At 38.6% G+C, this 25,872-nt stretch overlaps 1 protein-coding gene across 1 annotated transcript in view; it reads right to left on the bottom strand.

The window, feature by feature from the left end:
* Positions 1–25,872, bottom strand: part of TENM2 (teneurin transmembrane protein 2) — a 782,568-nt gene continuing 756,696 nt past the window's right edge. The window contains exons 26-34 of the mRNA XM_082771651.1: positions 23,570–23,802; positions 21,886–22,040; positions 20,519–21,393; positions 15,022–15,197; positions 13,190–13,425; positions 8,262–8,558; positions 5,735–7,349; positions 2,990–3,120; positions 1–1,825 (exon numbers count right to left, since the gene is read on the bottom strand). Coding sequence (XP_082627777.1) covers positions 1,064–1,825; positions 2,990–3,120; positions 5,735–7,349; positions 8,262–8,558; positions 13,190–13,425; positions 15,022–15,197; positions 20,519–21,393; positions 21,886–22,040; positions 23,570–23,802 — 4,480 coding nt within the window. The 3' untranslated portion in view covers positions 1–1,063. The remainder of the gene's footprint in view (positions 1,826–2,989; positions 3,121–5,734; positions 7,350–8,261; positions 8,559–13,189; positions 13,426–15,021; positions 15,198–20,518; positions 21,394–21,885; positions 22,041–23,569; positions 23,803–25,872) is intronic.

Genomic DNA, 25,872 nt, shown 5'->3' with positions numbered 1-25,872 from the left:
TCTAGTCTTTGCTTAGCAGCAAATTAAAATTAATATAAAAACTCAATGAACAATTCATACATGTATATTACAAAAAAGTTCTTGTACCAAAGTTCTTATTAGACTTTTTTTTTTTTTAATTTTATTTTTTTATTTTTTTTTGTGGTGACTGTAATGTGATTGTCTCAGTTTCTCGACCAAACAAACACACTAATAATTTTTAAATCTGAAACAGTGATTGTGCCTTCTGGCTGATGTATGTACAGGGTGATCTGACGTGGTGCCCATTTGCAATAGTGTAACACAATGCCCACAGCTCTACTGGAACTGATACCAACAAACTACTGAATCTAAACAGACTACACCCTGTAACTGTGTTATACTGTCCACAATGGAAATCTTCAAAGACAAACAGAGTATGAAATTTATTTGTAGTGATTTATAGCCACCATTTTGAATGTAACTTTACACTCTGCCCTCTTTGAATAAGTTAAGCTTCAGGCCAGACAAATGGAGGGTCAGAGTGCAAGTGCGGTTTTGTTATTCTTAAATATATTTTCCTTTACTATTTCCAGTGTGCTCTCACTTGCATTCTCATTTTCCTCCAGTTGCTACACACAAATCACCCCAAAGTCATGTTTTAAATGCACCTGTATTTTGCTTTAAATGAAAACCTCTTGGATATTTATCAAACAAGCAGTCTGAATCATTTGTGTTTCATCAGCTGGTTAGTGAAAGTGGCCCACTTGGATTTCTTAGTTTGCTCACGTGTGAATGGAGTGAGGTAATACAATACGAGGCCTTCTTTTTATTTTTCGTTAGACCCAGAACAAGTGGGTAATATTTCAGGGGTACTGTTTAATTTGTATGGTTAGAGTTTTCAGTCAGGCTTTAGTCCACTTCAGGATGTGGTTTTTAATCACTTGAACAGTAGCATTTAACTCAAAAAATGAGCTTTTTTGCCACTTACTATCCCAAAGTAGCTCAGCCTAGTGCCCCCATGTAGGTCTTCATCTCCTTAGGAGAGGAGATAACAGTTACGACTACTGATTCATCCAGCAAAGGATGACAGCAGGTTAATTTGTTACCTCTTTCCCATTTCATTCTGTCTTAAAAACTGGATGTTGCTGCTACTGTCTGCTAGCTCTGGGTACTGCTCCACAGGCAGGACATAATATCCCTCGTAACCTTGAACCCTTCCCGTGTTCAGAAGCTGTTGCTTCTCTCCGTCTGTCCATACGCGGCTGCCCTCGCGGCCATCCCGTGCCTTCTGCTGCTCCTTGGCCCACGCTGACCCCAGGGCTCGCTGCCGAGCCTGGTCTAGCACTCTCGCCTTCTCCTCGTCCAGCGTGTCGGCGGTTAGCCCGTAGCGGATGTTGATCAGCAGGGTGGAGTACTGAAATTCAATATTCGTGAACCGTCGAGTCCTTCCGTTGATTAGGAGAGCTGGCTGGGAAACGGTCACGTTTACTCCGCTGTCCAGGACCTTCCGCCCGCTGGTCATCGCGAGGGTTACGAGGTCGCTATCAGCTGAGCCTATCTTGACAAAGTAATGAGTATCCTTCCCCTCGATGCTGTAGTGCATTTTCTCCAGGTAGTGAGCACTGTTAAGGACAGAGGCAATTTTTCTGCTATCGTCTGTGGCTATGCTGGAAATGCCAGTGGTTACACGGCCTTCCTTTACAGCAAACATGATTCCTTTCCCAATAATAGGAGTGCTTGTTGCAAACCAGTGACCTGCTTTTTCTCTAATATTGGCATGTAATCTTTTAGATATGACCTGTCCCTCAAGAGCCATGAAAGCTTGATTGTGTCTTTCTGTTGTCTGCTGAACTCCTGTAATTAGCTGGGAAAACAAAACAAAACAGCAAAAAAGATAAAGACCTGAAAATACCGATGTCAGAGAACAGTGCTAATCTTTGGTTTTGCGTTTCTAAGGAAAAGGTACACAGCAAAAAAATCTAGGCTGTAGAAAGACCACCCTCGGTTATCTTTTAAAAATTATTTTACAATCAATAATGCCAAATAAAAGGTTTCTCACAAATCACCTTTCATAGCAAATACGTACCGCGAATCTCTGGGCTATTTATAGGTACATGATGGCAATTGCAAGAATAACTAAAATCCAAGTCTAACACAATTTTAATCAGATCTTAAAACAGAATCAATTTGTTAAAAGATGGCGCTTAACTTTCGCATGGGGCTTTAACTTTTGCCCAGAGATTTCAATTGGTGTATAGGACTAAAATGCTTATGAATGTAAACTGTTTGGAAATGAGATTTGGGCTCCAAAATATCGAAGTAATTCCTGAGAGAGGATTTAGATTCTCAAATGACTTAGAAGCAAGTAGAAGTGTTATGTTTTGGTTTACACAGTCATATCAGTTGTACTTCCATAAACGTGAAGTAAATCTAGCACAGACTAAGTTTGAAACTGGCCTACTACTCCTTTTAAGTATATTCAACTGGCTGGAATTTATTGTAAAGGCAGAATGCTTAATACCATTTCCCACCCTTAACCTGACAAGAACAAACACTGTAACAGCAGTAGCAAACCAAAGCCTCTGTGAGAAAACCTTCAAACATAAAACGATGACAAATCCTATTACAGGGCGGGGAGTAAAACCATTTCTTAGCAGTACAGCAAAGTACCAACCTAAGTTCATTGTAACACACAGGTTATTAGGGTAATTTTACCAAAGGTACAACAGATGATAATTTACCATGCAGAGTTTCCTTTTGTCACTGTTAATCAAGTTAATCAAGTTACAACTCATTAATCAAGGAAGAACTCAATAAAAGACAAACTAATGACACCATCATTATGATAACAACGAAGGCTGGCAAGAAAGGCATCTGTTCATTAGTATAAAATCTAGCTATACTCACTTCCATTTTACACTGATGAAATAAATGCGTGGCCTTACATTGTAACTACCGAGGAGCCAGCAGTTCTATTCATAGAGTGGGGCAAATGTACCAAAAGAAAGAACTTCACTTTTCTGCCTACCTGGCCATTTTCACATGCTTGGCTCTCAGACAACTCATATGGCGGTGACACAAAGTACATTTTTGCTCTAGGGAAACCAGGAATAATGTTGCTGAGCTGAAATCCGAACATCACCAACCAGCTTTTGACATCTAAAAATCAAAAGTAAGCAGGCAAGTGAGAAATAAATGTGCGTAAGTACAAGAAATCCATAAATTCAGGAAATCTACCTTTGACCCCCTTAGTTTCAAGTAGCAAGTATAAATCCAAGTTGAATTTATAGTTTATATTGCAGCATGGCACTTTACAGAACCGAGTATTCCACAGCAAACAAACACAGGTACTGTTGCTTCAAATTTATCCTGAATAGTTGATCAGTGATACACCACCTCTCATTCTTTTTCCACGATAGCACATGGAAAAACCCTTTACCATAGGCAATACTTGTCCCATCTCTGACACCTTCTGACAGGGTTAATGTAACCCATAAACGAGATTGTGAAATGGTGCTTTATTAGGTTAGCACCCCCGAGAACACTGAGAAGTCCTCTGGGAAAATGCACGGCTTCTCTTCTATGTCCTACGCCCATCAGCTGTTGTCTGGTCTCAGGAGGCTCCACCAAGTGAGGGCAGTCAGAAGCCAGGCTGGAAATTCAGACGTCTGCATTTCGGGACCACAGCAGCCTCCCCACACACCAAGCACAGCCAGCAGGTGAGGGGCTGCCCAGCAAGGTCATGGCTCCGCGCTGGGACGTGCCACGGGGAGACCCAGTGCTCGGTGTGACCTGACAAGCCCTGCCTTCATTTCTGGTTGAAAAAGAGCAACTAACTTCCGCTAAGGCAATAGCAGTAATTCTCATTCGGCAGGTACAGAGAACTAATGATTTACTGTGCATCATTTATCTGGCTGTCACAGGCTAAGAGACAGTGTGGGGGCACAGGCACTTCTCGTTTCACCAGGGCTGTGCTCATTTCATCACAACCAGTTTTTAAAACCACCTCCTCTGCCATTCCCAGAGGCCTTCCCTCCTCGCAGGCCTCCAGCAGCTCCCGGCACTATCACTGCGCGCGGTGCTTGCAGCAGGCAGGCACGCGGCGTGCAGAGCGCCTGCGGAGCACCTGCCTGAAGCTGCAAACCTCGGGGCGTGCTCAGCCCCGACCCAGCACCTGCTTCCCCAAAAGTTTTAGCTGTGGTAACGTTGCATCACAGAAAGGGTAATACTTATTGGTTGTGGATATCTGACAGCAACCATCTCCTTTTCTTAGCCATCCCTACAGTGAAGTGAGTAGTAAAATGCTCTGCTTCTGTGAAGATATGTACATGCATCTCCAGTTACACAAGAGAGAGAGGTTTGGTTTTTTTTTTTTACAATATGAAAACCAGGGTGCCAACAAAACCACTTGTGCAAGACAACTTGCTTATGAGCAATCTGCATAGAGCAACAATTTGATTAGAACAACAAATATTTACATCATCAATGAAATTTTGATTTTTCTTTTTTACAGACTACAAGGTATGTGTTGTACCAATGTGCACTATATTTCAATATATTTTCCAGGACTTCAGCCAATGGATGGATAAATGAAATAAATGCAACTTCGGACTATAGCAAAATATCAGAAGATGACATTGAAGATTGCAACCAAACAGCTGTGGATGCAAATAGAATTTTGTTGAATTTAGGACAACAGAGTTTGATCCCAAGGTAGTTTAAGTCAATATTTTGACCTTATCAGGCACAAATCCCACTATCTTCAAATTGCAAAGCAGCTACAGTAGAGCCACTAGTGTGTTACACATACAACTAGGTCCCAAACAACTAATGAAACCTGCTATGATTTTCTTTGAAGGAAATGCACACTTTTCTTGAAATTCAAATTACTGCTAAAATTAAGATAGCTCATTTTTTAAAATATCATTGCTGTAATTATTGTATACTACAGATTCAACTTTGAAAAATGCCTTTCCTGAAGACATGTTAATTACCTTTCCTTTTAAAAATTGCCGGCAGCTACTGCAAGTACTGTGTGATCTTACTAAGTGAAAATTTATTACTACTTAAGAAGAGGTTACAAGTTTTACCCAGTTCTAGCATACATGATCAAAACTATTTTATTGTTTCTCTTTCTGAGCTGTATACATTCCATAAAATTTCCTAACCCTTACAGGAGGAAATGATTGTGAAAAAATCAAGGTTTTTGTTTTAAAGACTAAAGACAGTTTGCATATTAAAAGCCAAATGGGACAGTGAGTTTTAATTAAATCCATTTTTGGTGCTAATTCATAATGTGCCAATGGGCTAACTCAGGAGTTAATTTTGAAAGCAGCCCTGAAGGGAAGAGATACTGAGAAGTTCTGGTTCCTGATTCTCCAACTAACCTGCCAGTGTTTCTTGTAGGAGATGTCTCTTTTCTTTAAATATTTCATGGACACATCTCCATACAGTACTGAGTTCAATATGAAGAGCACTATGACCTAGATGAAATTGAATATTTAGGTCAAAGTACTTTATTTTTCCCTTCCTGTTATTCCTTGCAGCTTCTCTTTTAGCACCAGAGGAGTGGTATCAAAGAACAAAAGCAGCCAGACACAAAAAGGAAAACGGCCCAACAGCACAAAATGGAAAATGGCCTGACCTGGATGCTCCCACACCAGCAAGCTGGCTAGTAAGGGGAAGCCTGATTTCCTCCCCCAGAGAACACACAAACTTATTATTACTGTTATTTATAAAAAAAAACAAACAAAAAAACACAATGAAGTCTCACCTGTTACATAATTCTTTAGATCCAGTTCATTGCTGAGGGGGTTGTTACTCTTGAACATGTACAGGTTGAAAGGGGCAGGTTCTTTACCAATGTTTTTCCACATTGTGTAATCAGGAGATGTCCAGCGTCCAGCAAGGACATCATAGTCCCTTTGGGTAAAATGGACGAGTTTGGTTAAAGGATCATACAGCCCTCCATGGAACCCAATAACCAACTGGAAATCGGGGTTAGAGTCATAATAAATCTCCCCATACGCCGTGTACTGAAGCTGTTTGATCATGAGGCCGTTGATGCTGAATACAGCTAACGGAGTGCCTGTGTTATCAGAGGCAACATAATATTCTTCCCCGCTGCTACTCTCCATTGCAAACAGGTGGCCTTGCAAATCGTAATACAAAGAGGTAATTTCTGAATTGGAATGATTGTAGACATGAGTTACCCTTGTTGGGTTGTGAAGATCAGCATAAAAGTACTGTAGATGATGCCCTAGGTTAGTCTTACAAGAAGCCCTTCGGCCAAGTCCGTCGTAACGGTACTGAACGCTCCACCCATTTGCTTTGTTGTAAGCTCTTGTTAAGAGTCCTTTGGAGTTGTACTCAAAAACATCTGAGCCTCGTTGACACAGGAATCCATCATCATCGATTTTGTAGGGTATGTCACCTAAGCGCGTAATCCTGTCTCTTAGATCGTAGCGCAGCGGCATCAGCCGGACGCTGTTTCCAGGATTCAGAAGGTGAAGATTTCCATTCAGATCGTAACTATAACGCCAGGTTGGCCTATCATTTACTGCTACACTTTGCAGTTGTCCATCTCCATCATAATCATAGGTGTACTTGGTTGTGTTGGCATACGGACCAAGTTTCAGTTCTCGCTTAGTTACCCTTCCCATACTGTCATATTGTACAGTCATCCAGTACATCAGAGATCTGAACATTTCGTATTGAACTTCTTTAATGCGCCCATGGGTATCAAAGTGTTTACTCAGTGTCATTACTGCTGTAGTAATAATTTGATTTATATCATAATAAATAACTCCAAATTTGCCAAAATGTTCTACTTTGCCAGAAATCTCATCATAACGGTAAAGATCAACTGGAAGGGGTGTCTCGCTTATTATAGGTTTGATGCTCGCAATTCGAAAACTATTATCATGATATGTATAATCAAACCTTGCATTGACCATACCCTCCTCAGAGAATCTATAGATTTGTTTGTCAACAAGAGGACCAATTTTACGATAGCGGATTGTACAAGAAAATCCTCCACTTTGCAAATTCACCATTTTTAGGACACCTGTAGTTTCATCGTATCCAAAAGTAACTGCAGTACTGTCATAAACAATCTCAGATAATTTGGATAGCTTCCCATACTTGTAAAAGACTTGTCGACCAGTACCTAAAAACGATGTTTTCAAAATCCTCCCATCATCACTATAATCAAAAATCACTGATGCGTTGCTTTCAGGAGGATTATAAATATTCCTAATGTAGCCAACAGACGTGTGAGTTGACATGCTGTGCCGAGCAACACTAGGCATGGTAACAGCGTGGAGCCGGTCTGAAGAATCGTACTCGAAGATGTACTGCCGTTGGCTCTGAAGCAGTAGCACCATCGACTATAGAGAAGAAAAAAACAACACACCCACAGTTACTGTCTTTCATCTTGTGACCTCTGAGAGGGCATTTAAAAAAAGCAAAGTTTACTGAGGAGGCAGTAACATTAAATTAATAAAAAGAGACATATATACATTAGTTAGGGGTACGAAGCTGCTCTGGAGTATTGTCAGATTGCCGGATGAGAGGATCTGCTGCTTGGAAATCAATATGCTGACACTCCAGAGAAAGTGTAGGTTAGCAACCTATTAGCTACTCTCCCTTTAGTAGGATTTTTTTTTTTTTTTAAGGATGCAGAGGAGTTAGGTAAATTACTTGATTTATCTTTCTGCAAGCAATAGCAATTCACAGCTATTGCCATGAAACACAAGAGAAACTAAGAAAACATCAGCTCTGGCTTGCTTAAAACAACAAAGAAGGTAGAGGGAAAATAATATGCAGTTTTGAAGTATTTAAGACTTTCACGATTAAAGAATCTTAATTAGGATAAATAAAAATGCATTATAATATTTTATTTTAATACATAATGATTAGAGATGAATTACCTGTTTCTACTTGAACTTTTGGTCAGGTTTAGTCATGTGGTTTTGGTCTTAATTAAGCACAATTCGTTATGTTAGTTTATGCCACTATGTGGTGGCCTACTTGCTTTTTATCTTTATCAAAAGATAAAAACCATGAACAAAATACTTAATATTAAAAATAAGTCAAATTCAGTTGACTAATTGAAAACTAAGAACTTTTGAAATCAAGTACAAAGGGATTATTAACAGCTTACATCATATGTAACTGCATGTCAGATATTTTAGATATTTAGATCTTGTGTTAATGTGTTATATACAGCACTTAAAAATGAAGTGGAGTAGTACTGTCTCTTTGTAGCTATTTTCAGAACATAAGACTACATCACCTACTTTTTCTAGGTAGGTGTAGCTCCAAACCTTCCCATCCGCAAACATGCGCGATATGATCCTGCCTTGCTTATCTATATCTGTTCTTTCACTCATGGCACCACGCTGAAGCCCAGCCAGGCGTCCATTGAAGAAATAGGACACGTTGACAGCAGCCAGACCACTGCTAGGCAGCCAAAGAAAAGGCCGTCCTAGTTGATCGTAAATTATCCTCAGTGTAAATTTCCGGTGATCGTCATAGATCTTTTCTGTGCGTATATTCCGGTCGTAATCAATGGACAGTAAATTCCTTCCATGAACCTATTGAAATGAAAGAAGGCTGTATTCAGTGACCAGTGGGCACTATGCTTGTATGAACTTCCACAGTGAAAGTAGCATGCATAAGGATGAAAAGTAGTATGCATGAAATTTCCCCCAATTTTTGAAAAGTGTAGGACGCTTTCTAATTAACAGGCTTTGATGTTCCATTTCCAGGTATTTTCAAATATGCTGCTTCAAGTGGGATATCTCCCATTTCCCCACACCGTGGGAGCTGAAGTCTTACAAAGACTTCCCTCTTGTCAGAGTGGACAGACACACCGCATACCTGTATCTTAAATTGCAAACAGTTAACAGCAGCAAAATGAGTGATTCTGCATGGAAGTAACTTCTCTACTTCTGCTGTCACTACTTCTGATTCTGCATTCTACTTCTGCTATCAGTAGTTCTGAGCCTTTTTCCCTACAATGACTCCAAGGACAATAGAAAAAAAAAAAGCAATTTTATAATCTTCTTGGAGGTTTAGCCACTTAGGTTTTGTAGCTGGAACACCCTGCTTACTAATTGATTCCATTAATGCTTTCTTCATTTACTTTCCAAACATTCAAGAGATCTCTCAAGCAACCCCATCAGCTGGGTTGTGTTTCATTTCTTCTGATCAAAAATCCTGGTAATACAGGCTGGGATGGAGTTCTGATTGTGTGAAACAAATGTTCTAAGTAATTAGGTTAAATATTTTTCATTTTATCCAGATTTTTCAGTTACAATTTTCAAATTAAAGCACAGCATGAAGTGTTTCAGTCCCTGCTTTTTTAATTTTTTTTTTTTTTTTAAGCAAAAGAGCAAAGCAGAAACAAAGGAGCATAAGAACGCCAAATAGTAAGGTTTCTACTGAAAGTGCTATAATGAGAGATATAAAAATATATTCACTGGAGGCTAAACCACAGAATTCAGGCTAATGCTGTAATCTGATAAAGCTTCTTAAGTAATTTAATTGTAGATGCGTCATTAATAAAGTAGAAGTCTTTAAATTAGATATCATTTGACAGCAATGACTACTTAAAAAGTATTCATCGGTTTCTGGGAATTTGTTCTTCAGCTTATGTTTTACAGTAGCTTTGATTAAGCAACGTTTTCTGTTATCCAAAATTAAACTGCACATCAAACAATATGTAAATTAACCCTGAGCCTTTCTCGAAGACATAAAAGTTATTCTGAGATATTTTCACTGGCAGGGGTAAACCCAATTCCCATCCCAACCTACTCTGTAGTAATTCAGTTATACTGAAAGCAAATTTAAAATTAATACAATTTTGTGTTTGTAAAGAAGTAATTATTTCAAATTATCGCTCATTATCCTCATTTTTTCCATTAATAAAATTTAGCTCTTTAGCAGTTTGCATTTCCTCAGCAGCAATCATTAGGAAAAGCTTTTTTTCTGTAGGTTTTCCCAAAGGTTTTTCCAGCACCAACTTCTCCTGTGAGTCAAAGCAAAGACAGGGCATTTTTTTTAAAAACATCTTGGCAAAATAAATCATATTCTGCTCTCCCATTTTAATGGAAACAAAGCTATGGAAGGCAACTCAACATCAATATTTTCTCAACCATTTACCTTTGTAAATGAGAGATCGATCCTTATGACAGAGACAAGGCGAATTCTTTCCTTCATAGAGGTCTTGGGGAAGCAGGAGAAAGCTCCGCAAAAACACTTAGCTGTCACATTAAAATAAAAGACTAGCCTATGATGGAAAGATTCTGATCTTCTGTGGATAGGCAGAGGTGTTTTAATTATTTTTTTTTTCTACTCCAGTCTTTCAGAAACATTGAGAATCAAATTCTAGCCTTTTATTTTAAATTTCTGAAGCTTCATAAAGCAGTTGGGTTTTCTGTGGATTCCTCCCTTTCTTCCCTCCAGCACAGAAGGTATAACTAATCTGCATGTAGGAAAGTCAGATTCCAGGTATCCTCCCTCTTCCCAAAGATGTTATAAAGGTTATTTTTTTTCCCCTTCGATAACTAAAGTATTAGTTTTTGAAATGATTACATAGAAAAAGAGCTATGCACATAGATAAACATCACTTAAAGAATAAAGAAGCACCCGCCTGGGTAACTCAGTAACTTCATTTTCATTGTAAAATAAGTAAAACCACAGAGTGTAATTGTAGTGTCATATTAATTATATAGAAACCCAAACAAAATGACAAACTCCCACTCTTCTTGGGAACACTAATAACACTATGGCAAATATCATGACTGAAGATTATCTAACAAGCCATTTCTCTTTTGTTCTGCTATCTACATGCACATCTGATTCTTCCTTTCACTGCCGCTGAACAAGTCACAATAGGGAAGAGCCCTTCTGTGCGTCGGTAAGAGGTCCTGCAACAAAAATCCCTAAAGTTGCAGTGTATCAAAACCTCTTCTGAATGAAATTATCTAGACTTTATCTGAAAATATTAGCAAGACATTAGACGTGGGGCACATAAAATATTAGGGGGCAGTGAGTTGGCTGATATAAAGGGGAGGTACAGCTCTCCCCTTCCAGGCTACCCAAGCCCACCCAGGCATGTCCACAGAGCCCTGCAGGTACAGCCCGACCGCCTCCAGGTGTGTGTATCTGGGGAAGCGCAGGTGACAGCACTACCTGGAGAAAAGGGTCTTGGAGCAAAAAGGGTTCAAAGCCTTCAGGGACATGCAGTCATTGTGCAAGTTACTTGGTACAACCACTTTCATGGTCTGCCCCTATTCAAACACATTGCGTTTGTTAAGCTTGTGTGACTTTGTGCCTGATGCATGCGGCTGGAGGAGGTCCATGTTTGTTCCCACTTCCGTTTGTGTGTCTGATACTTATAAGAAATGGGACCAAAATATGAAGAAACTATCATATAAGGCTCTATCATCTTCAACCCAGTTGAAGAGTCTGTTCTTCCACCTGTACTTCACTTTCAGCTCTGCCAACACATACGAATAAATCCAAGAATGAAAATTAACACTAAGTTCTCTAAGTGATGAGTTCCACATAATAACACCTTTCACTAATAGCTCATCCTGAATTTGGGATTCAGGCGATGGCTCCACACACCCTCCCTTTGGTCTTCCTGACACTGTGTGTTCTGCAGCAGCCCTTCCCTGTCTGTACGATAGGTGCCACGGCTGCCCTGCCTACACCCTGCTCCCCCTGATTTTCCAGCACAGTTGCTCTATTTCATTCACTAAACAATTTATAAAGATGAATTAGAATAAAAATGAGATGCAAATAAATTCTGTGCTTTCTCCCTCATTTTCAAATTTCATTTTCAGTCCACTCAACCTGTTATAATCTCATAGTGATTTTCATTTAAAAGAGCTAAATGGATATGTGATTATTGTTACAGGAACTAACACCAGACAATTAAATGTTGAGGTGTTGCTAGATAAAGCGGTGTTTTGATTTGCATAAACATGATGCAAGAAAATCCATCTCAAGCGAGGTTTCAGCTCTAAGACATGTTTAACTTCAGCTAATTACCACAAGTACCTCTATTAAATTTTTAGTATTGAGAGTTAGGATTACAGCAGTTTCATTTTAAGGTCCTATTTATTTTTATTTTGAACACCTAGTCAAAATGCAGAGCTGATCTATTTTCTACTTACAGTCAATTTCTGCAGGTCAACACATCAAAAATCAATTACACAGCCATGAAATTTAGCCATTAAGGATTAGCTGCTAATCTTATTCCATTTTTCGTCTAATCTTCCCTCTCTCACAAATACATGCACATTCTGAGGATTTGTGAAAATAAGGAAAGACTTGTTAGTTCAAGACTGTGAACTGGATGTTAAGCAATAGGAAATATCAAAATTTAACATCCTAGTCTAATTAGTTTTTGTAAATTACTGAGTAGTTGGCTACATATACATGTATTGTGTTTAATGCGGTCATCTTGAACACATCTTGAACTGTATCTCATGACCAATGACATTAAAGAATTATTTAGAAGAACCCGGATTTGGATCAGCGCTACATTTTTTTCTTTCTGCCCAGTATCTCAAAACCCTTTCAAAACTATATATGCTGAAGAAACCAGAGAAAGTTTGGGTATTTAAGGTGTGAAATACAAACTAGATGAGCAGAGTATGGGATTAATCTGGATGCAGCAGATCTTTCATTTGGCAGGGGATGGATTACATGACCAGAGTGTCTTTCATTGCCTATGCTTATGACGTTGTAATTCTGGCAATTACTTTCCAATCATGCCACTTAGGAAAGGGAATCAACACAATATGCCTGTCTTAATGAAACTGTAAGGGGATTTTAGGGAAGCAGAATGTAACCGCTCCAACAGTAATAGTGCTGGCTTCACAGACTAACTGTGTAAAGTGTGCCCTAGAATTTTTACAAATGACTGGCTAGATTTTTTTTCCTCACTTGCAGCAATATTCTGGGTATTTTTACCAACCTCTTTTGGAATGCTTTTAGTAATGAAAATTCTACAGTTTATTACAGAAGGTGATCCCATGTACTTAACTGGCCTCTCAAACAACGAAATGGTTCTCACACCAAAGACAATCTGAGAGCTGCACATTTTCAAGAAATAAAAACAGAAAAGACGTGTTCTTCTAAATGGAAAGTTGTCTGCCCACAGAAGAAAAGACCATTATTGTAATGCTGCCACTACAATAATTCTACTTACCCTGAGCTTCCTTCCAAACACAGTCACTTTGCCTTTAATCTGTTCTTTCCTCAGACGCCATTCAATTGAGTTCAAACCATTTTCCATTGGTAGAGAAATGTTACATCGTCCTATGGTGGGAGTTACAGTCCCGGCCAGGACATGAGGTTCACTGTGAAAGCTAATGCTCATGCCATTGGCATACATCACTCTCAAAGTACCATTATTACAGAGCTGGTAGCTGTTCCTCACTTGATCTACAGCAATAATGAAAAGAAAATAATTTAGCTACTCCAGTCATAAAGAAAACACATAGCTTAATTTGATTGTTTTTTTATTGCACTCCTGTTGATGTTAAATGAAGTCAGCCTGCAATTACCACTTACGTGGTACTATGGTGGAAATTACAGATGTTGCTGATTCATGTAAAGAACAGTAGTGTAACAGTGAGCCTGCAGAGAGATACTATGTTTATTTCATTACGTTTTTCCTTTAGTCTTAATTATGAATCAAAATGCACAGTGATATATTTCAACCATGTAATTTATTTCTAATATGAACAAAAAGTCCTGAAAACTGAACTGCTGGATAAACAACAAAACATTAAATTCTAGGATAAAAAGAAAAGAAAACAAACAAACAAAAGACTCCACACAACTGTTGGACTCTTTATGGGTGTGAACAAGTAAGCTCCTCTTCTTTTTCTGTCTCTGTTTAGAAACTGTCTCCAAGGAGGTGCTTTGAACAGAATCAGTTTAGCTTTAAATCCTCAAGGTACGAGGCTCCAACAATACAGGCTGGCAGCCACAGTCCCCTATTTGTCATTCTTCATTCTGCCACACAAGAACTGTCCTAGCCAATCACACACCTGGCCTTTTTGCTTTCTGAGAAAAGTTATAAAAATAATCCAGTACTTTTACAGCAGTGCTATTCTCTCAACTCTGACACGGTGATGTCTATTCTAAGACAGTCAGGATGGAGGGTTATAGTGTGCAGCTGTCACCAAAGCATCAATATTTGTCTGACAATAGGACAGCATCTACATAATTAATCAACCGGTATAAGAGAAATAAAGTCTTTGTAACCATGCATGTCACGGTATAATAATGTATAAATGTTGACATTTATGTCAGGAAGATACTATTGTTCAGTGATGATATTCTTATTCCAGTGACATTATATCTTAATTAAAAAATCCTCATCATTCACCAAACTTCTTTTGGTCTATCTGTGATAACTGTGATTGCTTTTGCTTCATCAGAAACGGTGGGTGGGTGCTGGAAAGCTCTACATAAACATTTCACCATTTTGTTGATAATCTCTTCTGACATGATGGGGCTGTCACGCTGTTCTCTGATGTGCTAATTATGGCACAAGATCATCCGCTGGTGCTGTTTTACATTTTACTTAATGGTAGTCTAAAAATTTGGAAGATTTATGTCTAATAATAAAAAGTACCTGAGCCTGTTTCCCCACAAGGGCTTTTACACAGATAGCAAACATTCATCAGTCAGACCGCATCTTTGTGGCAGTGAAGTCAGAACCAATTTTGCAGTGAAGTACAGAGAAATATGTGAGTGGGTAAAGTGAACCTGATACAAGAGGTAACAGCAGGACTAACTTTCATCAGCAGATAATGACCACACATATTTGAAGCAAAGTATGATTGTGAAATGTCTCTTACCTGTCCTGAAGACCTGTCATTTTAGGAATGAGCTTTATGAGAGTTTGTCTTGCAAACCTTATACTTTTTCCCCTGCTCATGACTGTACTTATGACACAAATCTTTTGAGAATTGCTTTCTCAAATTGTGTGTGTGGTTAGGAGATGTGCTGAGAAGTGCACTTTGGTACCTTGAACAACTGTATAGGAAGCCTCCACAGAGGAGAGATTTGTGATGACCGTGACATCATCATCCCGATTAGAATTCTCAATGTCGATGGTAATAGACTTTTCCATTTCTCGATGAAGGCTAGTTACCACTCCAGTGGGACGTGTTACATTGGTCAGGCGCCCTTCATGATCATAGCTAATAGAAAAGTTAGTAAGAGCAAAAAAGCATGAGGATATATGTTCATTTCAATACCCAATGTATTAATAATGCACCAAATTTTTGCAAAAATACAGAATGAAACAGATTTTCAAAAACATTTTGGCCATAACTATTTCTCTGTTGTTGAAAGAATCTATAATAATGAAATATTAATTTTAGAGATACTGATCTCAGCTACATGAGTGTAAATTCAGACTAGTCTCTTTTAAAATTGATTATTATGGATATACAGAGTGATATGTGGCTCAATTACAGTTAGTAAATTCATCTATAGCTTATTTGTTGCATTTCACTCTACAGAAGTGGCATTGTTATGGATACTACAATATACAATTGCGTACACTGCACATTTGCAACTGCATACTTAGTGAAAACTACTAAGTAGAATTTTAAATGACATATCAAGGAATAAATTTGCCATAAGAGACATCAGTTTGAGAACATAATCATTTCAGTTAGATCTTATCTGTGGCACTTGCACTGCATTTTTGGGTGAATCTTTTGCTCATAAAAATTAAGAATGAGAAGTTAAAGAACAGGACAGGTTGGAGCTGCACAAAGGGCAGCAGTCAAAATATACCTTATAAGATTAATTAAGTGCTCCAGAAGCATAAAAATAAATAATAATAATAATAGTAATAATAAAAAGTAAGAGGGCTCTCCATGAGTTTATTGATCCTTAGAGCAGCCACTAGATTTATTTAGAGTTATAATGCCTGGGGAGGGGGCAAAGTAGGAATGCTCCCTGGAATCAAATCATACCATTTCTCCCTTTCCTTTCATATGCTATATTTTTGTGCATACATATGCTAAAGAAGCAATCCTTTGGATTTAAGGGCAAGAAAAGGGGACCTGAAACACAAAATCAGTATTCCTCTAGTTGCTGCAATACTCTACTTGCGCAAGAGTCTCTCACCCAGCCGCTACCAAAGCACACAGCAGAAAGACAAGGAAAAAATGTCCTGTGTAGATAAAGGGAAAAGTTTAGGTAGAGACTGAAACCAACTGGTCATCCTTCCAGTGTAGAAATCCAATGATTGAGAAGCCTGGAAGAGAACTGGTAAATCCTTTGCACTGCCTGAGAGTAACAGAAGAGAAGAGTGATACATTTAGTATTACGAAGCTAGATGATTTCTTTGTAGGTCTGTGTTTAGCTGTAAAAAAGAAAAAATGCCAGTGCTTTCAACATGATTTTTTACAATTAAATCATTCAGAAACCTCAAAGCAGGCCACCTGAACTGTACAGCATATCTCCACAATTAATATACAAAATAGGCTCCTGAGTTAACACAAATATAAAATATGCCTTTCAAATCCATTGCAAATGGCTGCACCCATTCAACTGACTATGGAGGAGGAAGGAAAAAAATCACCTGTGGAGCAACAAGTCTTACCAGAACCAACGGAAGCATTAGGCAAAGAAGTAAATCAATAAAACAAAGCATCATGCGACCTAGAAGGAACCAATAATATAGTGTGTTCATTTAAGCAGTTCAGGATCAAATAAAGATTAAGCAGCATGATTTTTCTTAATAAAAGTCACAAGCTTCTACCCATTAGAATATAAATACATATATATATAAATATATATATATACATACATATGTTTTACCATATCAACAAGATACTGGATAAAAGATAATACATTTAGATAATCTATGAAAGGTTTTTTGGTTAAGTCTACGTAAAAGGATCCATAAAAAAGGTACTGCAAAGTATGCATAAGGCATAGATGAGGGGAGAACTTGATCCAGCCAAACATCCACCTAGCAAGGAAAAACAAGCAGCACAAAAAATGGATTTTCAGAAACCTGAAAGGTCAATAATGGGATACCCCCTGTCTGTATATGGGCTACTATGGCACGCCTAGTGACTAGCAGAGGTATGAAGAGAATACTTTGGTGTCAAATATTACAGAAGGGATGTTGTTATTTAGTACAAAACTAGAAAAGTCGATGAGTGGTTTCAGAGTGACTATGTAGAGCCTGGTGAACATCTAGAAAAATGGCTGGTGAAACTCCCCATCAGCAAATATATTCAGGTAATGCAAACGAGACAGATTAATTTAAACTCCTCATTCACATTGCTGGGTTTTTAATTAACTCAGGAAAAATTCCTGGGGATTGCTGTGGGCTAGTCACTGAAAATCTCTGTTCAAAGTGCAAGGACTGTCTAAGAGTAAATATGGGTGAGTATGTACAGAGACTGAAACAGAAAAATGAAAATATTCCAGTGCTATTTCTAGAAACCAGTGTTTTGCCACCCCTGTCATGGGGCATTTTTCCCAGTGCTGGTCACACTATTTTAAAAGAGAAATGACAGAGATTAAAAGGGTTTATAAGACAACAACAGTACTCTCTATGATGATCCGCAGACCATTTAGTTTATAGGCTAGACATAAAAAATCATTACTTAATGATTATATATATAGATTGCAATACAATTATATATATAGATTGCAGTATAAGGAAGGTGTTGCTTTTTTTTTTTTAATGCATTGCATCAATAAAATCCTATTAAAAAAAAATAATAAAACAAAACAAAACTTTTACGTACTCTCTAATTTAGAAGTGACATTATTGAGGGTTTTTTTGAATGTATGTATTCTTGAGACCAAGTGCTCAGTAGACTTCAAAAAACAGTCATTTATCTGAATAATATTAATGTTTTACAGGAATTATATGCTTATATACCTTTCTTCTTCATAACAGGAACCCAATTCTGAACAAATCAAAAAAGAAAATGTGGCAACAGAAAAATATACGGATCAGTCTGGGACATCTCGTATCTCCTTTAGAAGCAGCTACTACCTATCACAGTGTGACACAGCATCAGGAGAGATGAGTCAGATCTGATGGATGCACTGAAATTATGGAGCTCTTGTTACCCCAGCTACAGCACAGTTTCACTGCAAGCTTTTTCTATTAACAAAATTCTAGGGAGTGAATGGATCCTAGTACTTTAAAAAAACTAGGATCCTAAAAGTACTAGGATCCTTTTAAGATCCTAGTACTTTAAAAAAACCACTATCTCCCTGTGCCCACTACCATCTCCCTAGCACACCGCTTTGCCATGCCCAGACCCGGCAGAGCGGGTTCAGGTCCCTGTGCCAGCTGCTGCCCCACGCTGCCCACACGCAGCAGCAGCCACCGGGGCCCTGTAGGTGTGTGAGCTGCTGGACGATGCTGCCTGCGATGTGCGGACAGTGCTGGACAGCCCAGCGCCTCTGAGCTGGCCACAACCAGCTCAGACGTTCTGCGTCACCGAACAGGCACACGGGGATGTGATGGACATCATAGTTCAGTCATGAGATGCATTTCAGCATTTGTAAAGCTCACAGAGAGCTACAAACATCTGGACTGCATCCCTTCATCAGGCTCGTGGTAACACTCGCTTTCCCATGTCCAGTATTATGGCACCCGTGTCACCTTTTTATTGCTAACATTCTGGTCTTTGAGGTTTGAAATGTGGACTACACAAGCTCAATGGCTTGTAGGTGGGAGAAGCCAGGACAGTTTCATCCACAGTATTGCAGAAAGGAGCAAGAGCAGCTTTGGACCTACCATAGAGCAGGGCAAGGTGCTGAGCCACATATATGCGCATGCACACTTATTCTCCCTCTCTTAAAAAAAATAATAATATAAGCCGATTCAAGAAAAAAAAACATAGCATTCTCTTAGGATGCTCCTAAGGCCAAGTGGAATACCACTGAGGACCACTTCAAAGATGTGTGCTTCATGCCCCAGACCAACCCTAAATCTTCCCCATATGAGCCTGCTGTTAGCTGTTACACTATTTAAGAGTCTTGTCTGTTCCTGCTGTGCATCGCTGCATGCATACACACATGCACTATATAACTTCACACACATATATTAAAATAGTGTATGTGTTGGTCTGCATGTACACATGCATACATCGATGTTCTGTACAAATTAAATTCCATGAGCATTTTTAGGGTGCAGTTTCACATAAACTAGAGGAATAACAGAACTGGATTATTTTTGTAACTAATGTGTGTTAAAGAAATACTCTTACTAAAACATTAACGAGGAAATAAAACCACAAATCTACCAACAGTCCATATGAAAAAACAGTGGTTCCATTCCCAGGGCCACATCTGAAGACGGCCACGAGAGGGCAATGCTTTCCTTTTTAAGGGAAAGAAAGGCATCGTGGAGAAAACACTGATGTGCAATGCTAATTTAGATGTATTCAGCAGACTGAATACAGTTTCTTATAATCCTGCATTACTTATATTTTCTCTAAAAAATAAGAAAGTGGTGGCCGAGATGAATACAGTAATAAACTAAAAAAGGTGTGCATCATCGCTATTCTGTAACCTTAAAGATAAGTCTACAGATAAACCTATACAGGTTAAATATAAAACCCTGTTTACCCTTTCTAGCTAGTAACTTGAGAAATGATATTTAGCAATTATTAATTAACTATCTGAAAAAAAAAAAAGCACCAGACTTATCATACTTAAACATCATACATACATTTTGAATGTTCCATTTAGATTCTATTTTAAAAAATGGTTGGTCAGTAAATGGCAATAAGACTATTAAGAATAAGCTAACTATTAAAGAAAACCAGAATAGTGTTTCTATATTTTTAATATAGTTTTGAACTTCATCTGATGAATTTCATTTAAAGAGGAAATTCTGTCTTTTTAATCTATATGCTCATGAACACCAATGTGCTTTTGGGTTATCTACAAATTATGCAAGTTACACAGGGGTCTGACAGATAGCTGGGGATGTAATTTCCTCACTTGTCTCAAGAATGAACAATCAGTAAAGTTAATCAACATTTTATCAACCATGAGTAATATATGAGTCTGAACAGAAAGATAATTTCAGCTCCAAAGGAAACCGCTGTATTTAGGTTTATAGACATGGGCAACTCAGTAGGAGCAATAGATTGCTGGGGGCTGGTTTGGATTTGAATTATCTGCGGTCTTGCTGGTGACTAAGAACAGGGGCCCAAGCTGGTGAAACAAAAACATGTTTCTGAATGTCACACACAGTCCGTGTTGGAGGTGAGCGAAATTCCTCACTGGCCTCAAACTATGGGCAGGAATTTAGGTGGTTCCATACCCACCTAAAGAACATGGCAAAACTGATGAGATCAAGCAGCCACTTAATCACGTCTAGCATCGTACTAGACTGAGAGGCAAAGGCCTTATTCAGCATCAGTGAAAAGCCTACAACAAATTTCAGTAGGATCACTTCAGGGCCTAATCACTACCATTTGAAAAATAAATGTACGCTTAATATATCCAAAAACATTCTTACTCATAAAATGTTGTCCATCCTGTTTCATCACTCTTCGTTGCTAAGAGACCACTGTTCCCGTTATAAGTCATTAATCCAAGCTCCAGGGTCTGCGTTGAAACTAGCTTGAGTCCACCATTAGTGCCAACAGCCAGCGTGACAATCTGATTATCTGGCATCAGTAAGTGGCGGGGCATTCCACTGGCATCCCGACGGACCTTCAAGGAGTTGCCATTGCTGTCCATCACCTCCGTGACATCGTTATCGCTGCTATAGGTGAAATTGTACAAGTACTCCCCGGTAACAAGGCTGAGAGTGTACTGGTGAATCCCGTCAGCATTGAAGACATACAGCTCCTGTTCTCCTGGAGATGCAGCTTCATATTGGTTAAAAGAATTAAGAATGGGCCTGTTTTTACTGACAGCCCTAATGCGGATATTTCCAAGATCAGCTATGTAGATGGTACCATCTGGGGCCACAGCTAAGGAAGATGGTGAATTTAAGATGGCATCAGTGGCATACCCATCATCCCCAGAATAGCAATTACAGTTGACATCATTTTTGCAATCACAGTCTGAAGCTGCCCCTGCAAGAAGGCATATTTCTCCATTGGTAGTTACCTGGCGTAGCCGATTAATTTTTTTTTCATCTGTCTCACTGATGTAAAGAACTCCTGTGTGTGAGATGGCAATGGCACTGGCTGATTCAAGTGCAGAATGAATAGCCAGTTTGCTAAGAGAGTAGTCTATACCAGGAACCTGGCAGTGCATGGGGCGTCCAGCAATAATGCTAACTTGATGGTTTTCTGTGATCCGTAAAATAACATTGTTCTCTAGGACATAAAGTGAGTTGTCCATGGGATTGACAGCGAGATCAGTAGGCCACTCCAGCCGTACCTATGAGTTGCACAAATTATTACTGTAAAACTCGTAACTGAAAAGTACACTTCTAGTGTTTAAAATTCCATGTGTAATAACAGCAAATTAGTGAGGGGTTTATCAGCGTAAATCATGAAACTAAGTCATGAACTGCAGCTACTTCAAACAATTATTTTCTTTTTCGGAAATATTAAAGCTATGTGCAGTGGTAACTTCCGCTAATTGTGTTTCTGTGCAAAGAATGATTGCTACATTGTGAAAGCTCTACAATAATTACAGAAAAACAGGCAATTAAGACAATAACTCCCATTATCTCAACCTTATTTCTCTACAGTTGCATAAATAACCTGTGTTAACCACAGTAAAAAGATGGTTCACTCATTTCAGTAATGAATCAAATACGCTATCATCTTGTGATGCCTAATGTATTTCTTAAGTGGCCAAGCAGTCATCCAAAATAGATGCCCATCTCTTCTAATGCTGACAGGAAAAAAAGCAGCAAGAATCTACCTGGCTGACATCCATGCTGGAATCGCAGCTTAGAGGTCGAACGGCAGTTAGGTCATTGGAGCCCAGCAGAGTTGATATAATTCCATTCTGATCCACTTTTCGAATCATTGTGGCATCAACAAAATACATGAGTCCATACTTATCCACTGCGATTCCTGCAAGTATGAAAAACAGTCCTCAGCAAAGCTCCTAGCATCAAGGTAGCTTAATCTCATTAACAAGTGTACAAGATGGTAAAGTGTGTTCACTTCTCCTGCCTTCCAACTTGTACCTTTGGCTTCTGAGCCTGGTCCTGGAACCCTCCAAGTAGCTGTACTTCTGCTGAAGAAATGGCACAAGGCAGGTTTATCCTTTGGGGCTTTAAGGAAATAAAAACCAAACAAATCCCCAAAACATACCAAGTTGTCAGCAGAATGCATCAACTTATTTCTAAAAATAAACTCTGTATGAAATATCACATAGATGCATTAAACAAAACAATACAAAACAAACAAAAACAACAACAACAAAAAAAAACCACTGATTTTTAATCTTGGAAATGTGAGGTACTGTTAGAATTCTTTTAGAATTGGTTCAAAAGTTTTGAAAAATTAATAAGACATTACATTCTTCCAGGATGTTTTAAAATTCTTTGACCTGCTACAATGAATATGGGCAGAATATCTGGTGTTTTTAAATAACCAGGGTTTCAAACCTAGTAGGGAAAAAAAAAAAAAAAGAAAAGGTTCAATGCCTTTCACTTTGCACATCCTCAGAGAGGAAAGGCATAGAAAACAAAAGGAGGAACAGAAGGATGCTGCTGTCTGTCATGAAGAAGGGGAGGCTTTTTCTCACTTGACTTGCCTGCTTTAATTTGGTGCACTGTGTTGTCTGCCCATTTCTTGGGCTAAAATAAAATATTCATCTAAAAATTTTGCATTAAAGTGGTTGCAGTATTCATCGCATTGCTCAGTCAAAGCTACAGTTTTATCTTCTTAACTTCAATGACGAGGCTTATCTTAAAGCATGCAAGCTGTGCTGTCCCACGAACATATTTTGTACTTGTATAAACTAAAACTATTACCTATACAAAGAAACAGAACCTCTCATTTTTATTCACTTTTACTGTTATCTAGTTACCTTCAACCAGTGTAAGAAAACACAAAGATGTTTCAAACATCTGGCAATACACCTGAGTAATTCATATTTACAATTAAGATGAAAAAAAAAAATCTTAAAAAGCAATACATTCCCAAATCTCTACATAACTTTTTTTTTTGTTGTTGTTATTATTAAAAATTAGGAACTCAAAAGGGCAAAAATTCTTTTTTTTTATTTTTTTCCCTCCTTATCGGAAGAAAAAGCAAACACATAAAATAAAAGCTAAGAAAAATGCCACAGTAGGAAGATTTTCTTCCAATATGCTATATTACAAACTGTATTTTCATTCCCAGTTTACATGTTTGCTTCTTGGAGTGAGCGTTACCCTGCTAATTTGTGTTCTGTTCTCTCCTTTTGCAGCATTCAGTGTTGGGGTAATAAAGTTTGCTTTAACTAAACAAAGCACGAACACTTGCCAATCCACTGTAATTAAAGCACGGAATAAAAATTACCAAGCAAGTAGTGATTTAATTGCCAGATAATTATTTCCACATCCAGCCTAGCCTCACACAGTCATTTTCTCTGGCTTCTTTTACTACGTTACCTCGAGGGCTCATTAGGGTTGCGTCCACTGCTTTCCCTCCATCTCCACATCTGGCTTCATCAAAGGGCAGGCATTGCTCTCCGGTCCCTGCTACCACTTCGGAATTACCAGCTAGGTCTTTTGTGCCAGTGAGGGATTTGACTCTGTATATCCGTCGACTGTTGGTGTCGGATACATAGAGTGAGCCCGAAACAGGGTCCACGGCCAGATAGTATTTGTGAGCAGGATTGTTGCTTTAGGGAAAAAGAAAGCATAGAACAGAACCAGCTGAGCAGTCTATAAACTTCACGGGCTTTCAGAGCTTAGATATTCATCAGACACACAGAGATCTGGAAAGAAAGTCTGACACCTTCCATACAGAGGTGGGATCTGTATAACTACAGTTTGAGGATTTAATCTGATTAGGAACTGGTCAGTGTTTCAGCAGGATTGTCATTCCAAATCTCGTTCTCTTTGCTACACCAAACATTGCATAATAGATCCCAATAAGCCAAAGCCACACAGCAGACTTTCCTCTTCAGCTCTTTTAGCCCTTTAGATGCACGCCAGGTCAATTCTCTTTGGCTTACGTCTAACTGTTACCATCCCCACCCCATGTTTGTTTGTTTGTTTGTTTTTTAAATTACTTCCCTTGAAAGGAGAAGTCATAGAAATAAGATCAAAGAATCAGCTTCTGAGTTACTTATATTATGCCACAAGATTTGTGAGGTCTTGCATAAATAGAAGGCAGAAGCATAACAAATTTATTCCTAAAGCAAATTCATTCTTATTCATTCTTATCAAGAATCTCATTTACGGTAGATGAAGATGGTTATGTAACTACAACCAGAGAGATCCCAAGTGTCTGACTTTAACTCCAAACCTTCTGTTACTGACAAACTGGTCTTCAGTTTGAGATTATGACGTGTGCTTATATGGAAAGCTACTTCTCTTATGAAATATATGTTTTTTGACAGCTTGTCACATTTTGGAACTATTTTAGCAAATCATCTGCAAATTGAGAAATGTCAATCTTGGCGATATATATACATTCACATACACAGAACTGCAGTGCAGAAATATTTTCAAAATCTTGCCTGGCTAGTTTAACTCAATTTAGTTGGAATTTAAGCATGATCTGAATTTTCCAGCCTTTGGAGCCTATGGGTGAGCATAAATAAGGTCGATGGTGGTTTCAAAACATAGAAGACAAATGAAGACAGGAAGAAAAAAAATGAAGGTTACTTACCAGTAACCAGAGAGATTTGCCTCCAAATATCCACACTCCTAGTTTCAAGTGGCAAAAGTGCCCATCTCCAAGAGTGAGGATACGCAGAGATAAGTTATGATGGACATAAGCCATTTCTTGATCAGATCCACTGGAAGTACAGTAAGGGCACTTTCGGCAGATGGATTATTGGCAGCACAAAGACAACTGCATTTATGTGGTCAAGACCAGATTTGGAGGAATGAGGAGGTAAAAAATATCACTTTCTACAGTTATCTTCCTCTATGCCAGTCTTTGGCATACCATGATTTTTAGGTCAATAAGAATTTGTTCTACAATTGTAGAAAGTAGGAAGGAGATCTGTTTGATCAAAATTAAATAGGCAGAGGTAATACCATCTGCTGAAGTCTAGGAGTGTAGAAATTAGAGATGAAAAAATACAATAAACAAAAAAAAAAATACTTGGCAGTTTTATTTCATGCATGAATCTCAAGTACTTTAAAAAGATGGGTATTATACCCATTTTGCAGAGGAGGAAACTGAGGCACAGAGAGGTTAAGTGGTATAGACAAGGTTATACAGGGAGACTAGTGACATTCTTGAGATCAGAGCACAATTTCTTTATTCCCCAAGTTCCTCTCCTCACCCTCAGCAGCAGACTGAGACTACTCTTTTCACATTCCTTCTCATCCTACCAAAACAAAGCTAAATCTTCTTTGCCATATATAAAAAATATTTTTTCTACTTCTTCAGTCTCTCAAGTCTCTGAGCCATACAAACACCTGCACATTACTCATTGTATTGAATTTCTGCTCTCTCTTTTTCCACTATGCTTTGCCCTTAACACTTGAGAACACAACTTCACCGTGACAGTAGTGCTGTGCCATGCTCCACTTTGCAAACACACCCAGATTTACATCAGGGCTTTCCAACAGCAGCAGACCAGCCAACACACCTTCAATGCTGCTGCTTGCTGCGTCTCTTCTCTGTTGCCTTGCTGAGTGCTTTTAACCTGGCTCTTCTGGAACATGTGGAGCCCCACGTTGGGGGATCAGGACAAATTGAGGCAGGTACAAGCTGGAGCACAGATGTACTG

The sequence above is a fragment of the Aythya marila genome, assembly GCF_965140915.1.
Source record: "Aythya marila genome assembly, chromosome: 14".
Taxonomy (NCBI): domain Eukaryota; kingdom Metazoa; phylum Chordata; class Aves; order Anseriformes; family Anatidae; genus Aythya; species Aythya marila.
This window is presented reverse-complemented; position numbering and strand designations above follow the sequence as displayed.